Consider the following 19589-nt stretch of genomic DNA (forward strand, 5'->3'; position numbering starts at 1 on the left):
ATATATCACAAAACGAATCCTATGTTCTAGTATCAAGCTTTGCAGCTACTGAATATTTTTCAATACATATAATCTGTATCATTTAAGTGCTGATAATTGTAATGAAAAGTTTTTACAAGAAAGGCTAGAGTTGTGAGAATTGTATCCTGGTGACAAGAGCCAATTGTCCTGTTGGAGAATGGTATCAGGTTGTCTTGGCATATGAAAGTACTCTGGCCATCTAAATTGCTACCATAAATCCAAAACACAATGTATTTAACTTAAAACTGATAATGGCAGGTTGGTTCTGCTGACACATTACTAGTCATCCCAGACCTTTTAAATGCAAATTTTATGTGCAGCTTTAATACAATACATATTGAGCATCCAGCATGTGGACTTGAATGTGTTCGTGCTGGAAAATTCAGCCTCTATGAACATAACACATGTGAAGAAATATGCACAGGCCCACATACTGTGACCATGGGTTGAAGGTCTCACCTGTGCTCTGCTCAGCACTCTCCATACTCTGTTCTAATCCTCACAGTGAATGACCTTGCAAGATGGTCATTGCTATTACATTTTTAGAGAAAAGAATACTGAGGCTCAGAGAGCTTAAGTTACATCTCCAAGACCACAGAATGAAGTGACAATGGCCGTGGAAAAGCAAAATATAGTTTTACCCCGTGGTTCCCAGGTATATGACAAATATTTTGCTTTTTGGCTTGTACAACTGTGACTAAACTGCACATTTGCTTTGAAAGACTAAGTCTATTTGTGTATCAATAAGGATATAATGTTTACCCTTCTGAACGAAAATAAAGGCTAAATCTTCACTGTTCCAAAATGGGGAGTGATTTGACCACCACTTGCACAGAAAATAAATGTTTCCCAAGTAAGAGAGTCAAGTAGTGTAGTGAGTTCTGTGACTGGATGAGGAAGGGCCTGCTTCCTAGTGGCATTTTCCTTTGAAGTGCTGGCACAGGGGAACTTGATAGAGAGATGGAACGGTGCGGAGCTGTGTGGGGGTGAACGAGATGCAGTGTGCGCCCAGCTCCTACCTCATGATTGATTTTCATTGTCTCTTCCGTGTGGTAGAGAAGGAGCTTCTCTCCAGAAGAAGTCAGGTTAACGTACACCTGGAGACAGGGGTACTGAGAGAGTTTCCAGCAGTCCGGACCACAGCTGAAGGAGCAGTTAAATGTTTCCGTGATGGATGCATTCAGCAAGGTGCACTGAGCCTCCTCGGTCCACACACTACACAGAGAGGAGGAGAATAAGCACAGGCCCAAATGCCAAGGGCAAAGAAGGTGTAATCAGAGGGGAACATTTGTCAGCTCCTTGACCTGAAGAATCTTCAAGATCTATAATACAACCTATTTGTTAATGTGTATGTTTTTAAATAGAGCAGCTTTAGGCTAACTATAATATAAACACAGACAAACTTTCCCTGGCATCTGAGAACTTTGCCAATGATTTCCATCAGATATAGTATCATCTTCTCCAGTGCTTGATTTAAGTTAGATATTTTTCCTTATCAAATTCACTGGTAAGCATAAGGCAGCATCTTTTTACATCACAACCTGTACTCACCCTGCATTTCTGCATTTTAAGCTGCTTCCTGCCATGCCTTGGTCCTCACCTCGCAATGTCTGCCCAGTTTGTAGGCAGTGAAGGGGTAAGGGAGAAGGGGAGGAGAGATGGTGAAAGGGTGGAGGGGCTTGAGGTCCAATGTGACAGATGAAAGGACAGTGATATATTTCTTTAAGGTCTTTCTAATAAGGGAGAAAAGATAACTCCACCTTTTGATTATACCAAGAGCAATCACTTATTGCATCCCCCTTCACCCTAACTGGTGCTTTACATACATTGTCTTCTTTGTTCTCCCAATAACCCTATAGGTTAGGTATTAATTCCTTTTAAAGCTGAGTGAATTGACAGTCAGAGAAATCAAATACATGCAAGGACACACAGCTAATAAGTGATGGAAATTGTGATTCCATCCAATCCTTTATTTCTCTACTGCCCGGGCTCGTTCCATGGTGCTGCCCTTCTTCCCCACAAACAGTGGAAAAGAGGCTCTTGTTATATGCAGATTAATGGGTTCTTATCAGTGCCCTGGAACCTCTCAATTAGAAAGATTAAACAAACAAACAAACCCTCCAGCTGCCCATTGGTCAGCTTTTCATTCTAAAACATTTATAATTTTATGATCAAGGTAATATTTGTAATTAGGAAGTAACACACCCAGAATCAATGTTTTGCTTCTGGATATAAGCTGATTACCAGAGTGATCAGAAAACATTCTTTGCAGATTAATAGCCCTTCTTTTTGCTGGACATGTGTTGACAGGGCACCCTTTCCATGTCCAGTTTCATACCAGAGCCAGGATACTAGCACTGACCCCCTCTGGTGTGGCAATTTGTATTTTCCTGGGACATGGGTGGTCAGATTTTGCTTATACAAGGAGGAAAAAAGTCTTAGATGGTTCTAAGCAGATGTGAGGATCTGAAAGCGGTTTTGGAGTCAGTGAACTCTTGGGGCCTGAGGCATCAGAGCTTTCACTGTGAAGCTGCACAGCTGAAGGCATCAGAGAAACAAAGCAGAGCAGCCACAAATGGGAAAGATGATGCCTTAATTTTAGCAGATTACTGTGTTTCAACTAGATTTTCCTTCTAAAATGAAAGTATTAATTTAGGTGGGGAAATGAATGCCACAAAATGGTTTGATTCTCTTTTGGATTGAAACCTCAAGTTTTCATTTGAAAGGGCCTTGTTTCTTTAAGCTGAAGCACTCTGAGACCCTCCCCATTAGTTATAGCAATGCTGGGCTTTCCTGTGCTCAAAGTGTCCAATTTATGGACAACAGTTAGCTAGAGATGCTGTGGAGATTTATCATGTGGCTTACTCAGGAGGAACACTTGACAACTCAGTATTCAATTGCCTCTCTATCTATTCAGTAAACCTAGGGCAAATATTTAAATAAGAAGGGTTCAAAATCTTTAATTTAAAAAGTTAGTGCATAGTAGTGTTTTTCAACCTATTAGAATCACCTGGGGAAATTTAAAAGATACTAGTGAATGGGTCCCACTCCAGACCTACTAAATCTGACCCTGTGGAGTGATTGTGGTGGGGCCTGGATGTCAGTATTCTTAAAAGTTTCTTAGGAAGTTGAAACGTGCAGTTGAGAACCACTAATATTTGGGGTGATGGAAGAGTGGGGTGTGGTGGAAAGGAATGCAGGTGGAGAATGGACAGAGGTGTGAAGAGGCAAGGATAGGGATTCTGGAATTAACAGGATGTGGTTTTGAATCTTTTCTCTGCCGAACACTAAAGCTGTATGACATTGGCAAATTATATCTATCTTGAGCCTCAGTTTTGCCATTTTTATGAGTATATTCATACTTGTAGAATAGTTATGGGAATTAAAAAAGTAATGTATGGCAAGTCCCTGGCACATAGTAAGCAGTTTATACATATAACTATTTTTATCATTGTTAGATAACATTATTGACAAATAGTATGTGCCAGGCACTGCTCAAAGTTCTTTTTAGGAAAGAAGGTAAGGAAGAGGACCTCAAGATTGATAAGCTGTGTGGGAGGAGGGAGAAGGGAGACAAAAGACAGTCCCAAGCACCCAATGGCTTTACCTCTGCATGTATGAGCGCAGGAGTGTGATTCCCAGCAGAAAGTACATCATGATGGAGCACACCATCATGGCCAGTCCCAGGAGAATGGCCCGGTCCTCTCCTGCTTTCAGTGCTGTGACAGTTTTCCTTTTGTCCAGGAGGTCATGGTCCCTGATTTTTTGGTAAATGTTTCTGAGGTTGAACATAATACAGTTTTACTTGAAGTCCACCGTTAATCAACACACCCCTAAAGAGTAAGTCGCTGCTCAGGCCTTCCTAAGGCAGAGAGGCCGAGAGGGGTCCTCCAAACCCGCCTGAGTGCAGTTGGATCCCAGCATGTGACTATTGCCTTCCAACACACACGTGCACACACACACACACACCCCAACCCTGAGCAGAAACAAGTCTCCCTTCTTTCCTTGGGACCCATATCTAGCTGTCAATACTTTTGCCTTTTCTCTAAGTCTGAAGAAAGAAAGCAATCCCTTCAGCCCTTAAAATAATGCTTTGGGTTTGTTTCCTTTGCCAACCCCCAGCTGATCATCATTGATCTTTCTGTACTCTCTGAATACCTAATGGAGCATTAATTCGAATAAATGGCAACATATATGAGGAATCTATCAACTTGATATCTTATTTCCCCTCGGTAATAATAGACAGAGTTTATCCTGGTTAACATTTTTCTCAGGCTTAGCGTTGCTTAGGGCTCTGTTGACTTGAGATTTATAAGAAATGTGGAGATGTCCAGTGGTGACCCAGACTTCTTTTCCTGTACTGTAAACATTCGAGTGAGTTTACAAAAATGTCAGTCAAATCAAGGCCAGACTCCATAAGTTTGGATAGTTTTATTAGTATTTTTTAAAATTTTCGAGCAGTAACCTATGGAAAGAAAAAAACAGATTGGAGTCAAACTGTCTCCTAGTTCAAAACCTGATTTCATGGCTTACTAGCTGTGTGATCTCTACAACTTCCTCAGCCTTTCTAATTCTCAGTTCCTTGCAAAGTGGAAATAATGTGTAACTACATTGTTACGGTTAAATGAGATGACACAAGTAGATTATCCAGGAGAATGACTGACATGAAGTATTTAATAAATGTTCCCATTTAAAAATGGTGTGGGGAATGCACCTATGGTCAGCTAATCTATGACAAAGGAAGCAATGATATACAATGGAGAAAAGACAGTCTCTTCAATAAGTGGTGCTGGGAAAACTGGACAGCTACATGTAAAAGAGTGAAATTAGATCACTCCCTAACACCATACACAAAAATAAACTCAAAATGGATTAGAGACCTAAATGTAAGACCGGACACTATAAAACTCTTAGAGGAAAACATAGGAAGAATACTCTTTGACATAAATCACAGCAAGATATTTTTTGATCCATCTCCTAGAGTAATGGAAATAAAAACAAAAATAAACAAATGGGACCTAGTGAAACCTCAAAGCTTTGGCACAGCAAAGGAAACCATAAACAAGATGAAAAGACAACCCTCAGAATGAGAGAAAATATTTGCAAATGAATCAATGGACAAAGGATTAATCTCCAAAATATATAAGCAGCTCATGCAGCTCAATATTAAAAAAAAAAAACAGCCCAATCCAAAAATGGGCAGAAGACCTAAATAGACATTTCTCCAAAGACCCACAGATGGCCAAGAAGCACATGAAAAGCTGCTCAACATCACTAATTATTAGAGAAATGCAAATCAAAACTACAATGAGGGGCTTCCCTGGTGGCGCAGTGGTTGAGAGTCCGCCTGCCGATGCAGGGGACACGGGTTCGTGCCCTGGTCCGGGAGGATCCCACATGCCGTAGAGTGGCTGGGCCTGTGAGCCATGGTCGCTGAGCCTGCGCGTCCGGAGACTGTGCTCCGCAGCGGGAGAGGCCACAACAGTGAGAGGCCCGCGTACCGCAAAAAAAAAAACAAAAAACTACCATGAGGTATCACCTCACACCAGTTAGAATGGGCATCATCAGAAAATCTACAAACAACAAATGCTGGAGAGGGTGTGGAGGAAAGGGAACCCTCTTGCACTGTTGGTGGGAATGTAAATTGATACAGCCACTATGGAGAACAGTATGGAGGTTCCTTAAAAAACTAAAAATAGAATTACCATATGATCCAGCAATCCCAGTACTGGGCATATACCCAGAGAAAACCATAATTCAAAAAGACACATGCACCCCAATGTTCATTGCAGCACTGTTTACAATAGCCAGGTCATGGAAGCAACCTAAATGCCCATCGACAGATGAATGGATAAAGAAGATGTGGTGCATATATACAATGGAATACTACCGAGTCGTAAAAAGGAACAAAATTGGGTCATTTGTTGAGACGTGGATGGATCTAGAGTTTGTCATACAGAGTGAAGTAAGTCAGAAAGAGAAAAACAAATATCGTGTATTAACGCATGTATGTGGAACCTAGAAAAATGGTACAGATGAACTGGTTTGCAGGGCAGAAATAGAGACACAGCTGTAGAGAACAAACGTATGGACACCAAGCGGGGAAAGCGGCGGGGTGGGGGTGGTGGTGGGATGAATTGGGCGATTGGGATTGACATGTACACAATGATGTGTATAAAACTGATGGCTAATAAGAACCTGTTGTATAAAAAAGAAAATAAAATAAAATTCAAAAAAATAAAAAAAGAAATGGTGTGGGGAGCTACACCTTTATGACATGGACATCAGAACATCCCAAAATTGCTGTTCTTCTCCAAAGAATTTCTAAAGGACAGAATGTCAAGGCAGTGAATAGTGTAGAAAGCTTATGAGTGGAGGGTTGGATTTGAAATAATGTCTGGCAGAGAAGGCAGAAAAGAAGTGAGAAATTGCTAGGGGTGCTGCCTGGTTGGAGAGATATGTGAGAAATATGGGAAGGAGGCAATGCTCAAGGATTCTGGAAACACAGACAACCAAGTAGCCACGGAGAAGGGAGCTTTGGATTGCATGGGTATGGGAGTGGGGGAGTTGCTGGCTTTTAGGACTTGGGGACAGAGAGGAGGACACATAGAGTGTTGAAAATGGAGAAAGAAGCTCTTACGCCATTTTTATTTTAAGCTTCAGACAAAAAGCCAACATACATGAGACAGACCTCAGATTTTCCTTTTAAATTTTCATCACTAGTCACTCTCATTGCTTGAAAAAGTACTAGAATCCAGTGTGGAACTTTGCAGAGGAGGAAAGAGATGCCTGTTATTTGTATAATTGTGTGTATATTCAGGGATTCTATTCAGCTTCATGCTCCAGGATGGCCTTACTGGTGTTTATGGCTGGCATACATTCTGGGGCACTGGTTCATTCTGGACTGGTTGTTAGATATTTTGATTCCCTATAGAAGTGTGAGAACATGTATGTACTTAGTATATTTCCAAAAGGTTTTAAGGAAGACTATATGTTAATCTGGTTATTAGAGTATAAAATTAATGGATTAGTTTATTATCATTATTACTATTATTTAAAAGTTATCTTCATGAGGTAGTTTATATAAATCTTACTCTTTCCTTGAGGAGTGGGCCCTTTATAGTAGGAGAATCATAGCTAAATAGAGGACTTTGTTCCTCATCTTTTCATGACCGTGTCCTTCCTGCCTCTTTCCCACCAGCACTCACTCATGGCCACTCATTCTCCTCATGGCCAGAAGCTCTGAGAGCCCATCTTTTTTATTACTCTCCAGCTCCCAGGCCCAGTGCCTCTGGACTAGCTAGCTGGCTGGCCAGCTTGCAGGCTTTTGACTTCCTCAGGCTAGCCACCACCCATCCTCTAAGTTTCCCCATTCTTTTGTGAGATTTTCTTTGGAAAATGTAGGATTTATATCAAAGCTCTTAAACTTGATTCTCTATGAACCTGAATGAAAAAAAAAAAAAATCAATGCCCATTCAGTTAAAGCCAGACTTCGGAAGCAAGAAGAGACAGGCTGAGTCTGAGTGGCTTCAAAGGCCTGCTGTAAAATAATAATCTTTTGTTACTTTCCTGTTGTTATTTATCAAAATGTATTTAATTCTAATGGCTGCATTGAGATTTGGATTTCCTGCAGGTAGAGGCCAGCAAGGAGGGAGCAATAGTCTCAGCTCCAGAGTAGTAGGCTGTCACACTGCATCACTTACATCAGTCTATACCCATAAAAGAGATGCAGCGTAATCAGTCAGTTATGTTACTAGAACAAGAAGAATACAAAAATGATTCAAGTGGGTAATTTAGAAACAAATCACGACTTGGAAATGGTTAACAAATGTTCTTCACGTGCTCTGGGATGTGTAGAGAAGAGGGAAAATGATTGGTTTCCACGCAGGCTAAACACATCTGGGAAATCAGGATATTACTCAGCAAAATGAAAGTGGATGAGTGAGGTGGGACATACTCATGAAATTCATCAATAATGAATTTATTGCTAATTGAATTAATGGATAAGTTAAGGAATGAATGAATAATTTGGAGGACTAAAGATTCAGTTAAAGTCTACGAACCTATTTTGAATGCTGGTAACCTCTAGTTATTGTATGTGGCCCCTACCCAACAGGAAGACCAACATGAAAAAAATATATCAACGTAGGGTAGTAAATTCAATGATGGGAGCCATTCACAGCATGAGTATAGAAGAGGAGTAATTTTCCCAGCCTGAGGGAGCAGGGCAGGGAGCAAGGATTAAGGTTAGGGAAGGCATCCTGGAGGAGAAATGCCTTAAACAGAATCTTCAAGATTGAATCCAAGTTAACCACATGACACAGGGAATCAAGGGCATTTCAGACAGAAGGAATCACATGAACAAAGGATGGAGATTTGCAACTACATGCTGACTTTCAGAAACTACACAAATTTTATTATTACTCGGATGAGTGTGGGACAGGGGAAATGGGGCAGATGAGTTTGGAGAGGTAGTAGGTTATGAAGAGTTTTTGTAAGTCATTTAAGGAACTTGGCCTTTATCCTGTAGTTAATGGGAAGATGGCAGAGGGTGACATGATCAGAACTGAGTTTCAGAATGATCACTCTGGCTTCAGGGTGGAGATTAGATTAACGATGGAGGCAGACTTAAATCAGAAAGAAGAATTAGGGGATAGTTACTATAGTGTTGGCAAAGGATGATGAGGGCTGGATCTAGGATCGAGGTAGGATAGATGGAGAGAAAAGGATGTATGGAGAAATATCTAGGAGATAAAACTTCAGGATTTGGTGACTCATAGAATATAGGGGATGATGAGGAAGTGAGAAAAAGGATATAGTTTAGATTTATGCCCAAGAACTTAACTTGGACGACTGGGGAAATAGTAAAGGGTGCTAAAGCAGGGGTCCTTATTTTGCTATTCTTCCTGGTTCCAAAGGGGGTGTTTTTGCTGCCCTGGCTAAGAAGGGAGAGGCTGATTGTTCATTTATAGATTCTCTCCCCCACAAACATAGTGTCCTGAGCTCAGGTGAGGATTGACTAATCTGATTGGTGAGATAGGCCAGAGCCTGACAGTCAGAGACACTGTCTACATTTTGGGTGAGACTGAAGATCACTGTTTATGAGTGGCACAATTTTTTTCTCATCCTTTTGGACTTGCCTTTGCTCAGGCATGGTGTGCCTTGGCCTTGCTATCTCTAGGTAGTAAGCCCCAGGTGGGGAAGGGAGTGTCCATAGCCTGAGACTAAGTGGATTAGTGAGGTGCCCCTCCTATGTCAAGTTGTCTTCAAAGCCGGCAGGGGAGGGGGGTGGGTGGGGGGTTGGTGGGGGGTGGGGGCGTGGGGTGGGAATAAGCACGATACTATATTTTGGGCCTCAGGCCTAAACATCATCCTTCATACTAGGAAGCCTTGTACTTTGGGGGTTACTCTGCCACTACTAACAGAATGGACAGTTTATCTCTCTTTGGCTCTTTGTGTCTATTCTCTGTGGAATCTTCTTAAAAGGGGTAGGGGGAGAAATAAGGGAATGAAGGCTAGAATAGTTCTTTGAAGTAGAGCTCTCAGGAGGAATAATGACTCGGGCATGACTACAAAATAAGTTTCAAATATGGGGGATATTCAACTGTAGGTATAGAGCAGGAATTTGGATTTATAAGTCTGAAGCAGATCTAGCCTTGGTGTATACTGGCGAGGCAGTATGTTTAAGCTCTGTTGGAGCAGCTGTGGCTTCATGGTTCATGGTGAACCATGAATCAGTATGGTGGATACAAATCAGCATTTATACATGTTGGCAATAACAAATAGTACATATGTGCAGTCTTTTCTACATATAAAGACTGGGAGCATTGTGCCCAAATCCTTTTGGAGAATGTGAGTTATTAATAAACCTACAAGGCAAATTCAAGTATAACAAAATATTTTGTATAAAAAATTTTAATTGTCCAATAAAGCTATATATTTACCTCAAGCCATAGTCAACACAATACAATTTTATTTCAAACTCCATATTTGGATAGTTTCTTAAAGTTTGAGAGTAGTCCTATGGTTCATAAGCAAATTATTTATGAGGCTGTACATATACAAACATGGATATAAAGAGTAAAATGTGCAAGAAAAAAATTTTTCCTTGGGCTTCACTCATTTAAATTCAGATTCCCTTTGTATTTAGCCTGCAGGAAGAAAACTATTCATGTTAAGGCAGGGTAAATGTCATTTATTAATTCATTTGCTTATTCATTTATTAACATTTTAAAGTCTTCATAAGATGAAACATACTATGCCAAGTTCTGGGGAATACAAAGTGAATAAGACATGTCCTGAGGGAGCTGGGTGAGATACCAATCATTACAGTGCATTGTAAGGAGACTTATTGTAATGAGTACAGAAAGGAAGCAAGTCAATATGGTTCAGTTACTGAATGGCTAATGCACCATGATTAGCCAATTTGCCAATTTATTGAAGGATCACTTTGCCAGATGAATAATTTGCCCACTTAATCACAGATTTAACAAAGACTTATTTTAAGGAGCATTGTTTTAAGTATAGTATATTAATATGAATGTATTTTCTTAAGAATATTTTAAGATGATATTTTAAAAATACATTGAATTATATTCTTCTTATGAATATGTTCTTTTTAGCAGTATTTTAAGATATATATATTTTTAAAGCTAAGTAAGTTTCTGAGGGAGGTTTAGTCTCTTTATAAATAATTCTTATATTCATAGATATATATTTTTTGAATATGTGTATGAATATATTCTTCTAATAGATATAGCAAAAATTTAGCATTTCATATGGGAGGCTTTCATTTATAATGATTTTATTCAAGTCCTTTTTAGAGTTATTTGCTGTTTTGCTAACATTTGAGCATCACTGAGATTCTTGTGCAAATTTCATGACTTTGATAGTTTTGGCAACTTTATCAATTAACCAAAATTTGTTTCTTTTAACTATTCATAAGATTACGGTAATTGATTTTGGGTGGGAATTTTTAACAGCTTTTTGAAGTTTCTTCTAAGTTTTATTTGAACAGTTTTATTTTGTCCTTATAACAAAATGTTCAGTTTGTCTTTGCTCTTGTCCTGTTATTGGAACAGGAGGGATCTGGACAAGATTGGTGGGACCTTCTGCTGGGGGAAAGTTGAAGAGCAGAATCAGTATAATGCAGCCTGGCCTGCTGATCCTAGAGCGGGGGAAACCCAAGGGCAGAGAGGAGAGGAAACAAAGAATAGAGAGAGCAGTAGGGCATGGCTGGGTTGGGGGAAGGGGAGGAAGACCTGAGAACAGGGGACCCTGAAGAGAGAGGGTGTCTGGAGCACAGGGAGGAAAAGACAGAGGGGCAGAGAGATAGAGGGACAATGGCTGCAGAGACTGAGAGACAGAGGAGGAGAGTCTCAAGGCCCCAAATCTGGGTCCCCTGCAGTCTTTTTGGTTCCTACTAACCCACAGAACTATGAGGGTTACAATGATTATACAAAGTTTTTGGTAAGTAACTAAATTTGATAAATTCACCAAAAAGATCAACTGGCAAATGGATTAGTATTTGGCAATTTGGCTTCAGGCAAATTGGCTATCACTGTATTGGACATTCCTTGAACTGGGCATTCAGTAGATTGGTGATGGATAACTTGGCTTAGGACTTGATTTATGAACATGAATTTTTTGTTTTGTTTTGTTTTGTTTTTTTTGCGGTACGCGGGCCTCTCACTGCTGTGGCCTCTCCCGTTGCAGAGCACAGGCTCCGACGCACAGGCTCAGCGGCCATGGCTCACGGGCCCAGCCGCTCCGCGGCATGTGGGATCTTCCCAGACTGGGGCACGCACCCGTGTCCCCTGCATCAGCAGGCGGACTCTCAACCACTGCGCCACCAGGGAAGCCGAACATGAATGTTTTAATTCATGTTTAATTAAACCAAGGTGGCCATAACAGTTTAAGTGGTGATGGTTGAAGGATTCAGTAATAGACTGAATTAAATCTCCAATGAGCAAACAATTGATAAGGGGAATAGGGTAGCTGAGAGTGGTTGGATTCCAGGATGCAGTGAGTGGGGGATGGCAGGTAATGAGCTGGTTAGATAGGCAGGGGTCAGAGATAAAGGGTGTTGTAGGTCTTCTGAAGTTAGAGGAGCCACTAAAAGAATTTAAGCAAGAAAGTGATATAATTAGCTTTGTACTTTAGAAAGATCACTCACGTTAGTGTGGTTGGCTGTTTGGAATGGTTTATTCCTGGAGGCTAAGAAACTGATTCTGAAACTCTCTCAGCATTTCAGGTGTTAAATAGGGGTTGAAAAAAAAGCAGTGGTAGAGGAGATGAAAATTTAGATATGGGCATCATTTGCGTCCAGAAGTAACTATGAACACTGTGGGTTTTAATGAGACTCCCTAGGTAGTCAGAGAAACAAAACTCAGCGAGGGTACTAGAACTTGGAAAGGGCAAGAAGACAGATCTACAAAGGGTCCCAAAGCATTCAGAGAGGTGAGGGGCACTGACAGGTGCAGGAAAGAGGAGGGAAGGTGTGAATAAAGAATTATGTATATCTGTCATAACTTGGGGAGGCCCTTCAGAAACCTAACCATAGTAACCGTAATACTTAACATACTAAATATATTTATGCCTCTCTGGCCCAGTGAATATTGAGTGGCTCAAGAGTTAGAGCCAGACCGCATTCATCTTTGTATGTTCAGTCTCTTGCATTTATTAGGCTCACAAAGTATGTTCCTTTATGTGGGCTAGAAAAGCCTTCAATATTGAGCCTCCCTACACCGAGGCCGCCAGTGTAGGGAGGCTCAATGGCCAAGTGAAACCAAGTAAATTAGAGAACCATGGCTAGAACAGACTCCTGGCTTCTCTCTTCCTATCAGCGCCCATTGTACTCTACCACTAATACATTTAGTATTCCTTCTAGGAAAATTTCAAGCTTTTCTGGCACTGAGAGCTCTAGTTTCCAGACTTCAAGGAAAAGTGCCTTCTCTTAGATCCTACAAAGTGAATCTGTGGGGCAATGGATTGCTGAATGCCAGCTGAGTTGAAACAGGCAGAGTTGCTATGTATCTTTGCCCCAGGAGCATTCAACTCATTATCTCATATGGCAGAGCTGAGAGTGGCATGGATTAAAACAGCCACTGTTCTGCCTTCCACCCACCAAAGTCTTCTATGTTTTTGAGATGTATGTACATCCTCACCTTCTATTAGTTCTATTAGATAGAACTAAATAATCTTAAATGTTTATATTAGTTAAGAAGAAAGCCTGAAAATTAATGTGCTAGGCATCCAGCGTAAGGAGTTATGAAAAGATTAATAGAATATATTAAAAGAAAGTGTAAGGAAGGAAATAATATCCATGAGTAGAAATAAATGGAATAAAAGATGCACTGTATTAAAGAATCAATGAAATCAAAGATTAGTTTTTTGAAAAGACTAATGAAATAGACAAACCTCTGATGAGACTGATAAGAAAAACTAGAGAAGACTCAAATAAATATCAGGAATTTAAAAACTGTAAGTACAGATACAGTTAGATTAGAAAGATAATAGAGGATATTAGAAACAACTTTATAGCAAGACATTTAAAAACTTTGATATATGATTTACTTAAATATATAGCAAATTCTTACAAATGTATGGCTTATTGAAACTGCTTTGAAATAGCTAGAAAATCTAAATAGTTCTAAATCATTAAAAATTGAATCATCAATTTAAAATATCCTCATAATGGAAATACCAGGCTCTGATTATTTATAGGTAAGTTCTACCTAGATTATACAAATCATTCGGAGGATCATATTCAGAAAAAGACTCGGTGACATAAAGATGCAAATTTACCACAAATTAATAGCTTTCATAAAATTCCAATAAAAATCACAAGAGCTTTTTTGGGAAGTGGGGTAGGCATGACTGGACAAGCTGATTCTAAAATAGGTATGGGAGTGCGAACATCTAAGGATAGCAAATACAATCCTGATTACAAAAGAACAAGGTGGGCAACTTTTATACCAGATATCACGATGCGTTATAATGCTAATGTTTGTAAGCTCAGGGGTGGTGTTTGTCTGAGGTAGACAAAATTCACCAGTGGGACAGAGTAGAGATCCAGAAACATATCCATGCGTATGTGGAAACCTAATATATGATACATGTGTACTTTTAGATCATTGAGGAAAGGACAAACTCTCCAACAAAAGGTGCTGGACAATTGGTTATCTGTACAGAAAAAAATAGATGCCTAGTTCACACCACACACAAAAGTAAACTTCAGATGATTATGACTTAATGACTTAATTGTGAAAGGCAAACCTACAAAATATTAACTGTATCAGAGCATACCCTTTTGAACTTGGGATAGGAAAGGATTTCAAAATGTTGAAAAATTGCTGAGAACACATTAAAATTAAGACCACGTTTATGAAAAGACATCATAAAGAAAGTGAAAATACAAGTAAACTGGGAGAAGCTGTTTGCACACAATAGACAAAGGGTTAATAGAGACTTTTATAAAAGTTTTTAATAGTTTATGTAGCATTTTAAATTGTTGCTGCAGGAGGGTTGGTGTATTTGGTCTACTATACTGTCAGAAAAGGAAGTCTCATTGTTATTTCTCTCCTCCATCTCTTTCCCCGCTCCTGGAACTCTTATCATTCACATGTAACTTTCTGATCCTTCCTCTTAAGATTTCCATCTCTTTGAAATTTTCCTCTGGATTTTGAGATATTTCTTTCACTTTATCTTCCAGTTCTCTCATTTTGTTTTCAACCATTCTCAATGGTTACCTTTTCTATATTCTATTAAATTTTTTAAATGAAAGAAAACAGACTTTTATAAAGAATTCCTACAAGTCAATAAGAAAAAGACAAAAATCCAATTAAAAATGGGCCACATGTTAGAACAGGCACTTTACAGAAAAGGACTAGGGATGTAGACTCAATCTTATTACTAATCTGAAAAATGGGAATTGAAAGCACAATACCCTCTGGATTGATGAAAATTAAAACCCCTAAAACTCTAGGGCAATGGAATCATATCTATAGCTGCTTTGGAAAGCAATGGCATTGCCTGGTGAAGTGGGAGCTGTGCATAGTTTTGAATCAACAATTCCCAAGTTAGGTGTAAAACCTAAGAAATGTTTGTACATATGTACAGGAGACATGAACAAAAAGTTTTATAGCAGCATTGTCAGTACAAAAAGAACTGGAAATAATGCCAATCTCTATGAGAAGTAGACTGGATGAATAAATGGTGGTATATTCATATAATGGCATACTACACAGCAGACGAAATAAGCTACAGCTAGTCACATCAGCACTGATAAATCATGGGACCATGTTTGGTGAAAACAGCAAGTTGCAGAACAATTCATATGGTATGATTCCATTTATTTAAAGTCTCCAAACATTTAGAAGTAAACAATGTATTGTTTAAGCATTCAGATGTGACAAACTCATGAAGAAAAGCAAGGGAGTGATAAACAGGAGGGTGGTTATCTCTGGGTGGGGGCAGGGATAAGGAGGGGGACGCTCTTAGGGAAGCACCCTCAAGGGCTTCAAAAATTCTGATTGTGTTAGTTTTTAAGCTTAATGAAGGGTACTCAGATGTTTATTATATCATCATTCTCTGTATGGTAACATGTGATAAATGTTCCTTTATACCAATTCAATATTTAATATAAACAATCCAAAGAATATTTGATAAACAGTCAGTGGTAATGTCCTTGGCTAATAACCTCTCTCTTCTTTAATTTTTAAATTAGTTATTGCTGCTCTTGTTTTATTTTGCCTCCTGCGATTTAGAGATTAACGTCGGCTCACCTAACAAAGAAATTTGTTCAGGGAAGAAAAAATATTCCTTCACATTGCTGGGCATGTGGAATGGAGGATAAGGATAGAAACCAGTGTTTTGCATATAGCAGATGATCAGAAAAAGGACTGGCTTTGAATTAAAATAATGAAAAAAATGTAAAGTTGGCTTCAACTTCCCTTGAACCATAAAAATTAGGTTTCAGAATTTTCAGTGGACTTTTACTTCCACTTGGTCGCTCTGCCTGTCTGTAAGCTTATTTCTTGATGTTGCATCTCTTGAGGAATCCTAGGGAAGCCGATATCCTGACAAGTTTGTCTCTGGTCTCAGAATAAGGCAGTGTGGAGTGGAGCCAAGGGTTTTTGGCTGCCTGGCCTCTGGGATTGCCGGGGAAACACAGTTGGAGAAGCTGAACACACAGAGGCCAGGTTTGCAGAATAAGAAACTGAGGGTGGAACAGTTACCAGCAGTTCTGGGCAGTGCTTCCAGACAACCTAGTTAATTTATTTGCAAATAATTAACTTGAGGACCTTAATTATCTAGATTTATTATCAACCGTCATTACTTTCCTTATCACCATGATTACTGCCACCAAGAGTATTAAGCAGAGCAATAGCTGCTGTTTAAAGTCAGTTTTAAAATCTGAGTCTTGTTCCACAAGAGTCTGTGAATTAGGCGGTGAAGACAGAGATGTGGTTAAGAAAGAGGTACAGGCAAATGAACCAACATCAAACTAAGGATACTGGCTTAGTGTCAGATTCTATTGCTGTATTCTTTGCCTGTTTTTCCATTTGTCTTTGACTTTGTAGGCCAAAGTCATGCAGATTGATTTCATAAGCCTTGGCATCCCCATCCCATAAATAAAACTTGCTGAAAATGATTTACTTAGAGTCAATATTTTAATTATTTTAAACCCCATAGTTACTGAAATCATAGTTACTGAAAACATGAAAGTAGTAATTAAGAGTTTTATAGAATCTTACCGGTATAGGATATGAAGCTAATTATTTGCTCCTTTTAATGCCACAAATATTGCCAATATATCATATTCACATATTTATTATCTCCTGTGATATACAATTTTCAACTCTGTTTTATCATAGTTTCCCCCTGTGGGCTTGGTTGTTCACTGCTCCTCCGAATATCTCATGTTTGACAAGAGCCTATGTAAGCCATGGGGTGTGGGGGAGAGAGTACAACCTTGGGTTTAAATCTTGATTCAATCACTGGCTAGTTGTTGCACGCTTGGAAGTTACTTAAACTCTCTAAGCTTCAGCTTTCCCAACTGTAAAATGGGCATGATAATCCTTATCTTACAAGTTAGAAGAGAACGGTTTATGAAAACATGCAGTGCAGAGTAACTGCTTCTTAAATGTTAATCCTTTTGTTTGTAAAAAATTTATATATATAGAAAAATGTATTTAATTAAATTACTCATTGAGAATAAATAGAAGTTGAAACAAATACATCATGCTTCACCTGCTCTGATGAAACCTTCAAAATCTAAGGAGGACTGGCCATTGATAGTCACACTATTCCTGTAGGGCAACAAAATCTCTGCCTTTCTGCACCATCAATGGTAGTGACCTTTTTTTTTTTTTTTTAAAGAAATGAGGAAATTTCATACAAAATATGGAATTTAAAAATGACACAAAATTTCAGTCTTATAGTAAAGCTCTTGCTGAAAGATGATTCAACTTAGTTGCTTGAAAGCAAATGAAAAATAACTTGATTAAGCATTGAGAAAAAGCATGTGAAAACCTATTTTACTTAAACATCATATCATTATTTTTTCCATAGTTAAGATAATATATTACAAAGCATTTGGAAAATGCATACTTTTCCTTCCACTCCTTTTCCTATGTATATATTTTTTTGTGGCTGCAATTATAGTATGTATGCACTTTTCCAACTTGATTTGTCAGTTAATATTATGCCAAAACATTTTTAACTGCTAGGTGATACATTACATTCCATGATTTAACAGATTTTCTATTGTGAATAAGTTGCTTCCAGATTTTTGCTGTAACATGTAATTATTGTGAAGAACAATTTTGCCTTCAGAATTTTTAAAGGATTTTATCTGTAGGGAAATACAGATTTTTAAAAGGAAAAATAGAAGTACCAGCTATAAAATTTACACTCAGGTAAACCTCCCTCAGATCCTTCTTCTTGTGCCCGCATTTATCAATCCTGATTTCTGTCAGATTCTGCAGGCAGGTGAGCCTTGCCTAAGCTGCAATATGTTGGTATAGGCAGTTGTGTTTAAAATTTAGCTTCATCAAAACCAAATAATAGTACCAGGTCAATAAGAAAGAGAGAGATGCAGAAGAAAAAAAGAAAGAGAAACCAAATATTAAAAATGGCCAGAAAATTTTATGAATGTATTTACTCCCAAGTTGGAGGGCTGGGTTGAGCTGCATAATTGTCATTTTGTCTTTCATTATCACTGCTTTTGCCCTTTAATTTTTTTTCTTATTCCCCCATTCCTCCCCGACCCCAGGCTATTCTTCCAAGGAGTTTGAGAGCTCCATGGACTTGTCTATCCTTTTTTCATTCTCTCTTAGTTTTTGCTTTCCTTCCCTGCCATATGTCCACTGCCTTGAAATGCAATTTTCATTATTTCAGTTCAGTATTTATTGAGCACTTACTATGTGCCAGGAGGTGAAAATTCAGGGGAGAGTAAAACACAAATTCTGTGCTGATCAAGAGGATAGTGGGAGGTTCTGATTGGATGGATATCTGAAGTCAGAGGTAGAGTTAGCTAAGTGACCAGTGTGTGTATATGTGCATGTGTAAAGGGCATTTCTGACAGGGAACAGCCTTTGTAAAGCTACGTGGTAGGAGTGAGCATGGAGAATGCAAGGAGGAGGACGGCCAAAGTGTCTAAAACCCCATTCCCTCAATGTAGAGCCCATCCCACATTAACACTTTCAAAATATAAAGCTCAGTTGCCTAATGCTTTCTCTTTGGCATACTCTCTGGGTATTCAGGTTAAATGATTCTGAAAAGCCTCCAGAGTCCCAGTGATTTACCTTTTCTCATCGTGTCTGTAAGATGAAGAGGTCCGGCCACTGGTCCATATAAACATCTTAGAGGATGTTGGTCCAGGGGCTCCTTTCCTTATGGTGTAAGTCCTGGAAGAATGGTGAAAAGACCTAGAAGAGGTACACACTGAAGTTAAATCCAGTACTTAAAGTTTGGGAACTGTGTATCAAATAGCAACCGGTAACTCTCAGTGGATTGACCATGTTAAATAAGACCAGGTTTCTGTTGCTGTAGGGCAGTTGTTCTCAACCCTGGCTGCACATTAAAATCAACTGGGAATCTTTTAAAAAGCACTGAAGCCTGGGTGCCTCCCTCAGAAATGTGCATTCAATTTTTTTTAAAGCCTCCTAGTTGTTTCTAATGCACTGCTAGGATTAAGAGCCACTGCGTTAGGGAAACACAGTTTTCTAATTGATGTTATTACCATATTCCCTCTAAGATGTCTCCTCCAAAAATATAATTTGGTACAGTTTATTATTCTATATTTTTCCAAAATTTTGGTTCAGGTTTGGTTCTATTTTTTTTCTATTTCTCTGTTTCTCTTCAAACTGTTTTCCCTGATGCTGACAGATGTGACATCTTACTGACGAGAGATCATCTTTTAAATGTGTTCAACTGTTGCCAAATCTGTGGGTTCATCCCTTGGCAGTTGAGTCTCGGAGAAAATCATGACAGCAGAGGCAGCAGATATTCTCTGGCTCCTAACAGCCAGGTTTATAGGATCCAGAGTCAAGATACTAGAGGAC

At 39.0% G+C, this 19589-nt stretch overlaps 1 protein-coding gene across 1 annotated transcript in view; it reads right to left on the minus strand.

Annotated features, from left to right (window-relative positions):
• The window catches only part of KCNMB2 (potassium calcium-activated channel subfamily M regulatory beta subunit 2), a 30782-nt gene extending 11833 nt beyond the window's left edge, over positions 1-18949 (minus strand). Inside the window, exons 1-3 of the mRNA XM_022571853.3 lie at positions 18831-18949; positions 3629-3799; positions 1041-1236 (exon numbers count right to left, since the gene is read on the minus strand). Of these exons, the coding sequence (XP_022427561.1) occupies positions 1041-1236; positions 3629-3799; positions 18831-18886 (423 nt within the window). The 5' untranslated portion in view covers positions 18887-18949. The remainder of the gene's footprint in view (positions 1-1040; positions 1237-3628; positions 3800-18830) is intronic.
• Positions 18950-19589: the final 640 nt, after the last annotated feature.

This window comes from Delphinapterus leucas, chromosome 4, assembly GCF_059928025.1.
Source record: "Delphinapterus leucas isolate spDelLeu-1000000601 "Yukka" chromosome 4, BTC_Dleu_Yukka2, whole genome shotgun sequence".
Taxonomy (NCBI): domain Eukaryota; kingdom Metazoa; phylum Chordata; class Mammalia; order Artiodactyla; family Monodontidae; genus Delphinapterus; species Delphinapterus leucas.